Below are 15075 nucleotides of genomic sequence, written 5' to 3'. Positions count from 1 at the left end.
AAAAAAAAGAGCAATCATTTTTTCTGCTCTGTAAGAGGAAGAATATCAGAAATAAGATTTGGACAATATTGTTTTTGTATCAGATTTACAAGCTGTTATGCCTAGGGACTTATCTTGACGTTAAGGCCATTTCCTAAGTAAATATATAGAAATTTAGAAGCAGAAAACAGGACTCTTATTGGACAAGATTCAGAGCAAATATCTGCACCAAAAAGCAGCAGATACTTAACAAAGAGTTCCTGCCATTTTCAATTATAAAAAATAAAAAGCATAATAAAAAAAGTAATTAACCATAAGGATAAGCTGTTGCACAGATGGTATAAAAATGGATACAAAAATGCTAATTTCTGTTGCGATGAACAGAGATGTAGTGCAGCAAGGAAGTACGTTCTGAGAAACAGAGAAAAGGAAAAAGACTAGTTGCACAAGATCTCGTCTGCCTTGTCCCAGCATCTCAAACTTACGTTTACAGCCTTCATGACCAAATCCAAAGTGGTTGACCTCGCATCTGTCGCAGCGCTGGCCTGTGATGCCAGGTTGGCACTCGCACTGCCCTGTCCGAATGTCACACTGGCCGTTGGTGGAACCCAGCGCGTGGCAGTCGCACCTAGGGAAGGAAGCTGCACGTCACAGGCGGCACGTGGGCGTGCAGCACCTCTCAATGAGCTCTGGTCAGCAAAGAAAATCTCCCATGCAAAGCAAGTGTTGCTTTTCTTGCTCTACTGATGCAGAAGGCAAGGCACCAAGTCTGAACTGTGCAAGGTCACTTGGTATCTGAACTAAAAATGGAATTCAAGAGCCCCTGCTACCAACCATCAAGAAATCACATGTTGCTTTTCTATTTAAAACCCAGATTTAAAGCTATTTATAAATTAGCCTTTTTGTACATCATCACAGCTGTGCCTTAACTCCTGTTCTTCCCAACCCTTCGCATCATCCATGAGGAGAACTACTAACTTAAGACAAATGCCTGTACAAAACTAATTGTAAAACTTCTTGTACAAAAGTTCTCCTGCACCAGGAAAGTGCAGCTGCTCCAAGCCACGTGCTTTGCCTCAAACCCAGATGGGCCTTACCTCTCACAGCCCCGTCCGCTCTGGAGGTTATAGAAGCCAGGCTCGCAGGCGCTGCAGTCCCTCTCAGTGACATGAGAGAGGCACTCACATTGCCCAGTCACTTGATTGCAACTTGTCTGCTGATTCACAGTGCCATACGGGTTACAGTGACAAGCTGCAAGAAAAAGGCAAAAAAAAAAAAAGGCAAAAAAAAAAAAAAAAAAAAAAAAAACCACACACAAAATTAGGAGTCCCTTGTGATTTTAATACTTGCCTAACCAGAGTCTTCTAAACAGGCCTCAGAGCATGGGAATCCAAACCCAACTGCAACCCAGACACTATACAACAATATTTTCATTTTGATGACCATAAGTATGCTACAAACACAAGCATTTTAGACATCTACGATCCCCAAACCATCACAAATCCTTCATTATTCCTGATGCACCTGAATACAGCAAGAAAACATTATCTTTTAACTAACACATCATTGCAAAACAATGGAGGGGAAATGGGGGGAAAAGCACAACTTGAACACGAAAGGCTCTTACCTCTGCACTTGTCTGCAGGGTTGGGGGCCAAGGGGTTCCCAAAGAAGCCCTCCTTGCAGCGGTCACAGTAGAAGCCAGCCGTGTTGTAGATGCACTTCAGGCACTCGCCCGTGTGGCGGTTGCAGTTGCCCACGGCATTGGGATCGATGTTATCATTGCACTGGCAGAGGCGACAAGGCCTCACGGCACCATTTTCACCCAGTGGGTCTCCGAAATAGGCATCATCACAGAGCTCGCATCTTTTACCTGAGGTGTGACAGACACATACATGCTACAGCATAAATGTCTTTGCTACAGCCTCCCTCAGACTCCCTTTACAGCCCCTTCTGAAAAGGGAAACTCTTGGGCATACTTCCTTTTCATCTTTGAAATAGGAAGAGGAAAGCGCATGGGACTACAAATTCTGCCCAACCTTTAGAGCAGAGATTGCTTTTACAGTGCCACTACGTGACCTGGAACTTCGGTCATTATGAAATACTTCTGTTTCCTCTCTGCCTCCATCCCCCATCCATAACAAATCCTATTTGTTGTAATTTGTTCTTAATTTAAAAGTCAAATCAGGCAGGCAGAACTCCATGAGGCATTACAGCTACCAGAAGCCATATTGCAGACAAGATAACCAAACAATCCCATATGGCAGCCTGACAATCTGCCAAATCCTCCTTGGGCAGGCACCAAAACATTTCGTTGAGCAGTTTTCTGATTCTGTTCCTCTCTGTAATAATAAACGACCTTCATCCCTTCCACCTCTTAGGAACCTTCTACAGGAGAAGTACAGAAAGCTTATTAAAAATGACCTTTGCAGACGAGACTCTGCTTTGATGCACAAAGTAACAGCACACAAGGAAATTCCCAGCTGCCTGGGGATGATGTGCTTCTGTGCCTGATGCAGGACTTGTTCTCAGTATTCAAAGGTATTCTGTACTCTGGACTCCTTCATGCCAAGCATAAATCCAACAGAAAAGCTTGGAAGCTGCCAACCATTTCAAGTCCTATTTGCTGGCTGCAAGCAAAACAAAAGGCTCTTTCTAACAATTCAGGCATTTGCCCAGACTGCAGGTTTCATCATTAAGAAAAAAAAAAAAAAAAAAAAAAAAAAAAACACCCTGTCATGCAGGACCTCTTGACACATACTTCTGTGAAACTGCTGATAGTATGAATTTGGTCTTGTATTTTCTGACCAGCATGCGTGAGTCAATGCAGCCTTTTTCCTTTTCCTGGGGAGAATGTTACCTGTCACTGCAGCCACTCCACAGTGCCTGTCAGCCTGGCAAAGGGGAAGTGCCTCTTCTAACTTCCTTTCAATCTGAGCTGCCCTCCTAGCTGTTTCAAATGCATCCTATTTTCTGTCCCTACCTCATTCAAGAAAATGAACAAAAGATGTATTAGAAGTTATCATGGTTCACATACATAGTTGTCAGACTATATAAAGACAAAACTTTGCTACCCTTTCCTTCACAAGAGCAGAACATAAAAGAGCACAAGTAACCTGGAGCTTCACTCATGATAGAAAAGCAAGCTGGAAAAGGGAGAAGCAAATGGGATTTGAATCAGAAGACACAGCACCTTTAGTGCCACTCATGGCAGTTCAGAGAAGCTGTGCCGTTTCCATAGGCCTGAAGAATGTGGCAAAGAGCCCTTCTGAACAAAGCACACACCTGTAGTGCCAGTGGGGCAGTTGGTGCACACAACCTCCTTTGTGCGGGGTACAATGGCGCAGCTCGAGCTGCCTGGACACGGACAGGGCTGGCAGTCTGAGGCAGTGCCTGCCGTGGCATCGCCGTAATATCCATCGCTGCACTTCTCGCAGTGAGACCCTGCTGTGTTATCCCTGCAATCGCACGCACCTAGAACAGAGAGGTACAGGTTTCTGCTTCTCCTCGGTCGCTGTTATGGTCTGTCACAGATGAAGCAGGAACAGGAAGCAGCTCTCTTCCCCTTCCCCGTCCTGTCAGCCCTTCTTACCTGTCTCTGGCTCGCAAGTCTCACTGTGGCCATTGCAGGTACATGGCACACATGGGCTGTACGGCCCAAGGCCAGGCGTCTCTCTCCGGTAGCCAGCGGCGCAGCGCTCGCAGAACTGCCCCTCGTAGCCTGCAGGGCAGGTGCAGCTCTCCACCCAGACCGCGGGCGAGCCGGGGCCCGGGCGTGCGCTCGTGATGGTAACGTCGTCCAGGTGGCCGGCGCCTGCAAGGGACAGAAATGGGAAACGCTTTGTAACCACATGGGCCCTTCGCACTACTTCAGCTCATACAACTGAGCTGTCAAACGTGTTGGCAGTTGAGACAGAAGATCAAGAAGCAAAATTCTGCAGGAAAGTTTACACAGATAGTAAGAAGAGATGAAATAGAGCTTACAAAGGATAAACACGGGGCAAGAAAGTAAAGGACAACAACTCCTTCGCACAAGGGGAGACACCAAGCAGAGAGCACAGCTTACCAAAGATGCTCCATAAAATACAGAGGAGGAGGCTGAGAACAGAACGTGTAAGAGTAAGTATTGTCAGTTAAAATATGTTAAATTTTGCACACATATGATTCCTATTTCCAAACAAAACACCAAAAATAATCCATGTTTTTATATGGATGACATATAAAACTCTCCAGCATATTTATTACAGCTTCTTTGATACTGCTTCTGTACACTATGCGTCAAGGCACACTCTTCAGCTACCTCCCCAGACGGTTCCTTTCTTGGGCTTTGCACAGCAACCCTTCCCACTCCCAGCACATCCCCTCACATGAGCTGTGTCTGGATGCAAAATAGCTGGTGTTTACGCTACCGGAGGATGTTTGTGTATGCGCAGTTGCTCTAGAGCACTGAATGGAACCGCAGCCCCGCGTATTGGTGACAGCTGCAATGCTCACGAGAGAGCTCCCTCTGCACACCTCTTCCCGATTTCCTAACCCTACATTCCTTTTCTATAAACAATTTCCATTTACAATACTTGTAGCTTCCCCATTTTCCTTAAGTGCAAAGTCATTCTTTTCTATCTACTTGCTTGTATAAAGAAGGATCTTCTAAACAAATGTCTGAAGATACAGACATTGTTGCCCCTCATTAGTGCCCAGTTTTTATAAATCCTCATTACAGGACAAGCTTTCAAAAAAGTTCTGCACATGCAGTGCTCTCAGGACCTGCTTCTTGCCATCTGCCATGTCATGAGGAATAGATGAGTGTTGTTCCATGTCCAAAAATATTTTGAAGATTCCCTACACCTCTCCTACCATTTCCTTCAGAACTCTGGATTCTGCATTTCTAAGGACCTGCATGCGACTGGCTGGGCAACACAGCAGAGAATCATAGCTGCTCTGAAGAGAAAGATCAGTAGGTGATGAAAACTTAGCTTCAAGACTTTCAAAGGCAGTAGTTTTTTTCACTCCTCCTACCCAAAAGTCCCAGAAGTTGTTAGGCAGGAAGTTCAGATGAAAAGCAGCTAGTACAAATTCAGTCAAACAATTTCCTACAGCTATTTATGACGAGGTCCTACAACAACTCTGAAGCACTGGACAGGCAGGTCCCTTCCTCTCCTCTCTCCATAGGTTTTCAAAGCTCTACTCAGCAACTTACTTCTCTCACTGTATGTCCCACGAATCTTGACAGAGGTCAAATTGTGAAGCAGCTTCTGGAACTCAAACGCTGTAAGAGTAGGCCTCCAGGGGTAATCTGTGGCCTCATGGAGCCTATGGAGAAGAGCCACGGGTTATTTTGAAAGCTCTCACATGCTAACAGCTGTGCCCTTTTAGAGCATCATTTGCAACAAGGGTATGCTGTTACAACACACTTTACACATGATTACGCAATGCTACTAAATAGCAAGGTTCAAATTATCTTCTAACACTGCTCTTTTGAGCTAAAATCAATGCTACTTGCTTTCTTAAGAGCTTGGAGGCCAGAGTGCACCTCAAGCTAGATTTCAGCTGTGGCAGTTCTTTCCGTCACAGCACGTGGGAAGTCCTCTCACCTGAAAGCATATGTCACTGTGTTCTCACTGGGGTAGGAGTTGCCCTGTGCAATGAGAGGTACTGACACTCTCAGCCCAGCTCCTTCCAGGACCAGGTCCTCTGCAGAGAGACGAGTGTCCCGTCTGTCAACCCGAAAGGAAAAGGTCAGGTTTTGACCATAGCTCAGAACCTGGTTGCCCAAGAACTTGCCTGAAACACAAACACATCCTTACAATTAGGAGACAGAACGGAAGAGCTACAGACAAAAACAAAGAAAAACTCATTTCTTGAATGACCTACGTGGTGCAACAAAATACATGGGGAAATAGCTGTCCGAGATAACAGAGATATCCCGGGTCTCTGCGCTCCACTGCAGCGACACTTCCGAGCCATCGCGTTGTTCAGCACGCCACTCATCCTCACCTGAAAATCAAACGTGCAAGAATCAACACTCCTGGAATACGTGCCTTTGCACAGACCGCTCACGTTACAACGTACACCGATTACATAGAACTAGTCTGTTCTTTACACTCACTTTAGAGAGGCTGTACTGCAACTGTGCAAAACAGCAAGCACAGGAAATATCAATTACTGAATTATGGCTCATAGCTAGATTTGAACCTTATAAATTTTAAAGGTTATAGTAACTACCCTTTCAGAATTTTGATTTCTAAGGAGCTTAAAAAGGGATGGTAAGACCTGAAAACAGCCAGTTTGCAACCTTTGCAACTGTTCTGTGCACACAGACACAATGTGCCATAGATGCCTAAGGCCAAATCTGTTACCTCATCCTTTCCTAAGTCAATAAACTTGCTAAAGACTGGGAGGCTGCTCTTGATTTCAATAAGAACTCAGCACTTCCAAGAAAGATGGCTGAGGTTGGAAGGGACTCACCCCTATCTGGGGAATCAGTTTGAATTGTTACACAATGAGAAAAGTCTTATTCATAACACGAGTCTACTGCCCAATTTAAGATAGAAAAGAAAGCTCAATTTTACCAAACTGGAAGTTGGAAGTTATGCTGTAGATACTGTAGCCCATGGCATTGGTGCAGACTGAAGAGTGTCCAAAACAGAAGCAGGGAGTACAGCCTCGTGGATTTGATGGATCCAGATTGAAGAATCCAGGTTTGCATCTGGAGATGTGAAGGAAAAATGTTTGTTTCCCTAAGGTTTATTCCAGGCCACTGCCTGTACATTCTCGGTCTTCAAAGAAAACTATAGGAAGAGAAACTCACCTCTCACAGTGGAATCCTTCAACGTTGTCCTTGCAGGTACATCGTCCTGTTTCCATGTTGCAGTCATCTGTGCTGCCAGCAGGATTGCAAGAACAGGGCCTGGAGAAGCCAGGAAAAAAGACAATTCATTAAAAAACATAAAGAAAAATCACAGGGGAAAAAAAAAAACATTTTTCTTTTAGAGAATAGTTCCTTTGTCTCAGAGCAGTAGTCCCTCTTACCTGCACCCAGCCTCAGAGAGGGAGTGGAAGCCCGGCTGGCACCGGTCACATTTATCCCCCATCACTCCAGGTTTGCAGCTGCATCGGCCGTAGCTGTCACACTGTGTGCTGAGGGAGCCTGTGGGGAAAGCAGAAACAGGGACCTGAACAAAGCCACCGCACTATTTTGTTCTCACTATTATCTTTGCACTAGCCGTTTTCCGTTTGTTTTTTTTCCTCCTCCAACATACCTTTTCTGAGATCATCTTTAGGACCCTTGTTCTCCCTGCTCACCATTTCCCCTTTGCCAGAAGGTATTCAGACATCTACCCCTCATACTCTTTATTTCCAAGCTGGACTAAACAGCCTCCGTTGAGGGAGAGACTGTGTGTTCCACTGCTAGTTCTAAAAAAGCTCTGTGAGAAAACTAATTTTTGGCAGGACATCTGTCTCAATAGTAGTACTTTATCCAAGTGGACTTGCACAAAAAAAGCAAGCTTATTTAATCCTTGGTAGATAGACTGTTTTCTCCCAGACACCGATTCAGCTGGCCGTCCAGAAACTGGCAGCACTGCAGGAGTTAACTATCAGGAGAAAAGTGTATTAAAATACAGGATTTTTTTTTTCTCCACTCCAGTCCACTCTTAAAAAGATTACAGCAAAATGAAAAGTTGTAAGAGGATTAAACCAGACAGGACTATTATGACAGAAGAACTCATAAAACCTTTACCATATACAGACAAAGTTCAAATCTTCTTTGCCGTCAAACTTACATTTATTTAAGGAAAAAAAAAAAGTACTCAAACAAAAAAAATCAACTTAAACCAGCGAGCTTCAAATATACACAGGATACCAGCGCACCAGAGCATACAAGTTGATGTTTAAGTTATAAAGTCCTTTGAAATTTGCCCCTAAATACCTGAGAAATAGTTTCTCTCCATTTGCCTCTTCCCACCCACTTCCCTGACTGCCTCAGCTGACACCAACAATCAGTACAAATGTATCTTAAAATAAGGTCCAACGAGAGGATCTGGGTACATGGACAGAGGAAGAAAGAGGCCTTTCTTGGTCAAAAACTTCACAACTGTGGAGCTCCCTTCCCAAATTAGATAGGAGATGTATTATGCCAGAGCTCTCAGTGACTGCTTTTAGGGTGTGCTGCAAGCAATTATTTATTCCAGCAGCTCTGTTTTGGAAACTCGCATCATATCTAACTGTTACCCTTTTGTTGGCTTCGTTCTTATTTGCTGGTGGACTGAGGGAGTTATGGGATCACTCTATACAAGTCAATTACTTCCTTTGACTACTAAAGGCTTGTTCTAATGTCAAATTTTTAAAGGAATTTAAGCTACATATTTTGACTTGACTCTGGTTCTCCCCCAACCCTTTTTCTTTTAATGTTTCACTGGACTGTATATTTATAGTTTTTAAATACAGGGTAGGAAAGACTGATGCTGTTGCAGTTCACAATAGTTCTTCAGCATGAACTATCTTCAGAAACATGCACTCATATCATCTTGTTTATTAAAAGTTTAGATAAGGTCCCTAATGCTATATCCAGGGTAAAGAGGTAAAGATACATAGGGAGAAAAACCTATTGCAGAACACATCTGAAGCGATCAATGCTGCAGAGGTTAACCATCTGCATCATGACCTTTATTTTATTCACCTGCATCAGATCTTGAAATAATTATATCCAAATGCAATCCAACAAACATTTCTGGGAAGGAGAAAGCTTTTGACAGCATAGTTTCAAGTTGGTTACATAACTGAGAGAAAGGCTTTTTGTGCACAGAAGTTTTAAAGCAGAAAAATTTCTGTTACTACTTACCAACTGGATTACAATTACATGGTAAGCATCCCTCCTCGCTCCCAAGGCGATAGAAGTTTTCCCTGCACCTTTCACAGTTGGGCCCATCAGTGTTTTCCAGGCAGCCCACACAGTGACCACCGTGGCCCGTTGAGCGGTACAGCTCGGGGTCAAAGTAGCATTCCTGCGACCTCCCATTGCAGTTGCAGGCTGTGGGGAAAAAATAAATAAATAAAAAAATAAAGGAAAGATCCACAGGTACTGTCAGTTTAGAGCATAGGAAGGTACCCATCCCTGACAGTCACTAAATCCACTGGATAAACTTCCACAGTAAGTTGTACAGGACTTGGCATAAGAACATCCGACTATTCTGAGCCTGACACCTAAAAGCCCTTAAGACATTTGGGCAAGGAGAGGAAGGGTAGACACACATGGTTTTGTGGTGGTTGGATGCAAAGAGAAGGGAGCACTTAAGATGAGACTGGCTCGAACAACAATGCCATCCCACCTACCCTCCTACTGCCGTGCCAGTCAGCACAGCTCCAAGCATTTTAACTCCTTCCTCCACAAGGCAAGAGGAGCAAGGACAGCATTTTCCTGGAGATTGCTGGCAGATATCCCCATATATCAGCAAGAAAACCGGTATGTGAACCAGCATTTGCTCCCCTGACAGCTGGGGTGTGATTTCCAGCCTTCACCCACAGTAATGCTCATCTTGGTCATGCTAACAAAGTATGAGAAGATAATGGTGAAAGCTGCCTCCCTGATGTACACTGCAAGAAAAAAAGTCTCTCCTCTGAATGTAGGGAAATTACAAATTCCTGCTGTTGAGGAAGCAGGAGAGAACGAGACATGGGTTTCACTGCTCTGTCAAGCAAAGCCACAGGCCTTGAGCAGGCAGCTGGGACCTATCAGAATACATGAAGGTCAGACAGGAAGAAAACTTTGTCTGAAAAAGCTTCCCCGTAAAATAAACACCAGGGGTTGTGGTCTGTAACGCAAGACCAAAGGAAAAAAACAATTGGCGTTCGGTTGTAGATATAAAGTATTTGAAGCCCCCATCTGTGGCAATAGTATCAAAACTACATGAAATAATTTTAAAAAGCAATTATCTCAAGTACAAGAGGAAGTCTCTGGATATTGTGATCAGCTTTTTTAAAGGGTAATTATATCCCAGCATGCCAAAAATAATATTTTTTTCCTATGCGTCCCGTTAAGTGCAGGTACATACGTTTCTATTCAACATCTCTTTCCTAAAGCTTGCTCCCTTTCTTCTCTAGGAAGGGGACACTATTACCTAGGGGTCTATAAAAAAGCTCCATCAGGATACTGGCATTTACTAGCAATCCTACGAAAAATCTCTGCTGATAAGCTTCAGAAGTTTTGATTCAGTTTTATTTTCCTTGCCTACGGCTCTAATTTGCCACCTTAAAAAACGGTAGGAAGTTGAGGGCAGATGTTCTGCACATCCTGTTCCACACTTGCAAGAAAATGCAAAGGTATGGGGGCATTACTCACATGACATGTTTCAGTCCCATGTTTATAGATCTATCATTATGTTTCCAGAAATAAGCTTTTTCCTTGTCTAAAAGTAACTGACTGCACCATTTATTAAGAACTAAGGGCACTTTTCTCTGGCCTTCCTAGGAGAAGACAATGTCTAAATCTGTTAGCAAAGACAGCACAGTGAACTCTAAAGTGTCACACATCATCTAAGCATCTACAAATCAGAACTCCCATGACAAACTGAAAACAACATTCATAGAAATATCCAGATGTGCTCAGGAGAACACATAAGGAAACACACTTCACTTAGTGTTCACATCATATTATACTCTGAGGAAACAACCTGAGATCATTATTTGCACAGCTCCCCAGGAGACTCCGAGTGCCTCCCATGACACAAGAACAGAAACAGCCTATCTGCAATGACTAGCCTCATCACCAAACAAAACAGACACACTGTTTAGATGACAGATAAAACACACCATCTGGTTATTTCGCTTACAGCTCTGCCTCAATGGCAAGCAAGACATTTGCCCTCTTCCTCTGAAAGTGTGGCAGATCTCTGACAGAAATTATTATGCTATTCAAATTCATATTTAAGGCACTCCACAATTTGACATGTGTCCAGATGCTGCGAGGGGGTTTAAAGGAGTCTTCCTGACTCGGGAGTACAAATCCTACAGTCAGTCTATCGCATATATACTCCTAATACACTGGGAAAACTGCATTCAAAACACTCAACCCTTGATAACTGCAACTAAGACTTAAAACTGCAGGGTTGACTTTTGGATGCCAAGAGAGGCAGGGGAACAAATATGTGAGAGATTTTCCTGGCAAACGTGGTCACGTACGCAAACATTCATTGGCACTCTCTGCTGTTGCTCTTCTCCATGGACGATCGTTGAAGAAAGGAAGACACTTTTCACAATCTTCTCCAAACGTGTTGTGCTTGCAGTTGCACGCCAGCTTCCCAAACTCATTCCTCAGGCACTCGCTTGCGTGACCGTTACATTTGCATCTGTTCAACAGGAGAAAGGAAGAGATGTTTAAACTCCAGAGACCCAGGTCATTCACAGAGCAATCCATACAAGAAAGCTGAGACCTGAAGATATGACATATGGTGCCAGATCAGACCAAAGTGATTAAGAAAACTGCTAGGAAACCAATATATTTAACTTAATGAAGGCAGGTCTTCGGAGAAAAAAAAAAAAAAAGAAAAAAAGAAAAAAAGAAAGTTAACCCCTAACTCCTCTAGAGTTAAGCGTCAATAACCTGAGTATGAGAAGCAAAAATGTTGGCTTTATACTAGCATGTTCTCCATAGCTTATCTCCCACAAAGTCCAGAGCCACGCACGCTGGCTCTGTGCTACTGCTGTAACAGTAAGAAACTACATAGGCTCAGTTAAATTCTCCCTTCTCCTGCAAAATAGGTAAAGGCCACAATCCATTTCAAAGTACCAGTTACATTAGGAAAACCAGTCAAGAGGTAAATATGGACACCGGACCTCCAAAGCCTGTCTTGTCAAATCTTGAGACTATTTTCTTCAAAGAGTCAAAGAACTACATTGGTCTTAATTGTGTTTATAACAACAACTTATTGCCAAAAAGGATGTAAAAATTCTATGGGATACCTTGGCAAATGGAATAGAGAAAAGAGAACCACAATATTGCACAACACCTCAGCCCTTCATAGGAGAGACTTCTCAAAAAATAAGTAAAGCACAGAATCTTAGATTTTCAACTATATTCTAGGCTACAGATAAATCTGTAGGGAACAATTAGTAGCGATATGTTAAATGCATAGAAAAGTCAGAAAATGTTGGGTATGTTAAAGGTTTTTTTTTTGATTGTTTGTTTGCTTTGTATTCTTGTCACTTGCCCCCATCTTTTAATGGTTGATTCAGTTAAGGAAAAAAAAAAAAAAAAACACTTGCATCTCTGCTTACTCTACAACTTATATCCCTAAGAGGTCACATACAATCAAGAGTATTTAGAGGCTTCCTAAGAAGCACAACAATACCTAGGACAATGACAGTCAGTAAGGACCAGAGCCTAGTAGTACCACATCAGAATGATCAAAATCTTTAAAGCATTGTAGTAATCCTGAAATGTTTAAATACACACACTGCTTTATTGTTTACTCACCTTCCACCCACAGCAAAATCAGAAATCGCATAATAATAGGACTTGAGAACTTTTGGGTCATTGAAAACTTCATCTCCAAACGTGTTTAAACGATTGAGGCTCACTCTAATATCAGTAGCTGTCACCCATTCCTAAAGCAGACAGAAATGCATCAAAAATACCCCTTAAGTACATATTAGTATTACAGGTTAATAGCTGTTCAGACAAAAAGTTCCTAGTCAATAATTTTTGCTTCTGTACCCCAGTCTCACATGTCCCTTCCCAGAAAGCCTCACATCTCATCCTCTTGGTTCAGGGGTGTTTTGCAGACTCAACACCCATCTCTGCACACTCTCACCAAGGCTTCCTCATGTCTTCGCTGCTCTCAGCTGAGAAGCAGTAACATCTTCAGCGAAGAATGGGGAACAGGTAATTTAATGAGGCGGCTAATTTTAAGTATCTAATTAAGCCCAATTCCCTTGCAAAGCTGTACAATGGGAATGGAAAAGCTTTAGGGCATGCTCAACATTCACCTCTAGATACAAAGACCTGGATGGACAGATGAACCAGGGTGGGAGAGGATGAGGAGGAAAAACAGACAGAAAGGCCAAGATGTTTCTGTAATATTTACACAGCATCTTCACAGTATCCCACTCTTCTTGAATAGCCAACAAATGCAGTCTGCCCCCATCCACTGATTGCCATTAGCATATCCTTGTTTGCATTACAGCATTTACTATGCAATATTCTTTGAAATACTGCAAAGAGGAATATGGAAAAAACATCCATGTATTACAACTGCACTGCAGCTGTGTCACTTCTTCATTTGTGTATTAAGAATATTTGTTCAATCACAAACACAAGCATAAATGTATGGAAATGCTAAGAAAAAAACATTTACCTCAAATCTGAAAGGAAATGCCAGATGTTCTTTTTTTTTTAAAAAAAAAAAAAAACTGGTCAGACTGGTCATAAACTACTGGTCAGACCTTAATTCCTTATGCAAGGAATTTTATCACAAAATTATTCAGCATATCACTAACTTAATCTTCCCACTCATCTTAATGACCAGATCCTGTTCCCCATAAGGTCTAGCTACAGGAGCAAGGTTGCCAAACTGGTTCTCTTTCATTTCAGAAATCTTCTCTCTCCTATTCCCCTTAATTTTCTTTTGTTTAGCCAAACTTCATATATTCTGCTTTTCCGCTTGCCAGCTGGCAATCAGACACACACCACCCCCAAACCCTCTCGCTGTTCACACCAATAGTAGTATAGGGCTCAGTGGACTCTATACTACTTTACTACTTTAAGACAAAAGACAAGCGAAGCTAATTTAAGAGTATGACAGTTATAACTCCAAAAGGAAGGAGGTGAACCTGAGGCAGAAAAAATGTACTGCTTTAGTTCTTTGTTACAATATGATCTGGAGAAGTCATCAAGCAGTATAGAGAAAATGTTGAGTCAACCGGATTCACTGCTGCTCGTGCTGTGCTTCATACTATCACTCAACTAGCACTGTAAATGTTAACAGAAACAAGAACAAACAGGAAAAACAAGCAACAAAAACACCCATCCCCAGGAAAACACCAATAAAAGAAACTGAATAGATAAAATCCAACGCATGCTTGCCATATATAAAAGAGCAAGCCAAAGTTTCAAACAACATTTGATTTGTTTAGAAGAAGCTCACATTTCTTAAACTCTTGTGCTCATACAGATGCATCAGATATCCATCTGACGTAGGTTTTATCTTTCCCTGTGCTTACTCCTGAACCAATAACAGGCCCACAGCCCTTTTCTAAGCCAACAGGGGCATGCATCCATTTTCTGAAGATTTCCATGGTACATAATGACAAGTCATCCTTGATGGCACTGATTTTGTTTTGTACCATAAGTTTACTTACAATAGAGTCAAGAGTACAGCTCTTTGTTCAAAAGCACTTCTTTGGATTTGTCCATACTGACTTACCTGCACAGAGGGTGCTCACTATGTGTTAAAAGCTACAGAAAACCCACACTCAGCACAAGGCTCCACAACGACCAAGTACAAAAATTCAGCTGGGACCATTTAATTAACTTAGGACTACTCACATACCTGTAACACAGGGCTGTTGTCAAAATTATAGGCACTGGGACGTCCCTCCAGAGTTGAGAAAGCCACATTGCCCCCAGTTAGAGGAGAGATGTCACTGAACTCGTCTGTGCAGAGGGCCTGCTGCTCATCCTCCCCAGTCCGAATAAACCCCCGATTGACTTTGTGGTACGTGTTCTCACAGGACCCGCTGTAATACTGGTAGGGCACCCACGGACCATCTTCCCTGGTGCGCTTGTAGATTGCAAAGCTCTCTGGCCGACTGGTGTGAAACTTCAGACGCACGTATGTGATGTCAAACGCCTTTCCTGCAAGTGAGAGAACAAATCTGTAAGAAAAACGCAACTTAAAACAGAAAGGAGAGCTGCAATGTAGCTTGTCTTTTCTAAAGAGAGAAGTATCTCCTCGAATCCCACCAGCAGTGCTACAAGTATCTCGTCCAGTCTTATTAGACACATCAAACATGGAACGCACTGAATCTGCCAGCAAAGACAGGACAAAAGAACCAAAGACAGAACTCAAAGGCAGGCAGAGCAGAACCTAACTCCATCTCCAA

The 15075-nt window shown here is 42.8% G+C and overlaps 1 protein-coding gene across 1 annotated transcript in view; it reads right to left on the bottom strand.

Moving 5' to 3' along the window:
• Positions 1-15075, bottom strand: part of LAMC1 (laminin subunit gamma 1) — a 64850-nt gene that overhangs the window by 7440 nt on the left and 42335 nt on the right. The window contains exons 2-16 of the mRNA XM_088524457.1: positions 14523-14827; positions 12449-12579; positions 11155-11321; positions 8819-9007; positions 7009-7126; positions 6788-6886; positions 6549-6685; positions 5851-5973; positions 5571-5760; positions 5177-5289; positions 3572-3793; positions 3265-3453; positions 1607-1852; positions 1077-1230; positions 465-607 (exon numbers count right to left, since the gene is read on the bottom strand). Of these exons, the coding sequence (XP_088380583.1) occupies positions 465-607; positions 1077-1230; positions 1607-1852; positions 3265-3453; positions 3572-3793; positions 5177-5289; positions 5571-5760; positions 5851-5973; positions 6549-6685; positions 6788-6886; positions 7009-7126; positions 8819-9007; positions 11155-11321; positions 12449-12579; positions 14523-14827 (2526 nt within the window). The remainder of the gene's footprint in view (positions 1-464; positions 608-1076; positions 1231-1606; positions 1853-3264; positions 3454-3571; positions 3794-5176; positions 5290-5570; positions 5761-5850; positions 5974-6548; positions 6686-6787; positions 6887-7008; positions 7127-8818; positions 9008-11154; positions 11322-12448; positions 12580-14522; positions 14828-15075) is intronic.

The sequence above is a fragment of the Tinamus guttatus genome, unplaced genomic scaffold (assembly GCF_059628265.1).
Source record: "Tinamus guttatus ecotype Peru unplaced genomic scaffold, ASM5962826v1 Tinamus_guttatus_pri_ptg000211l, whole genome shotgun sequence".
Lineage (NCBI taxonomy): Eukaryota > Metazoa > Chordata > Aves > Tinamiformes > Tinamidae > Tinamus > Tinamus guttatus.
This window is presented reverse-complemented; position numbering and strand designations above follow the sequence as displayed.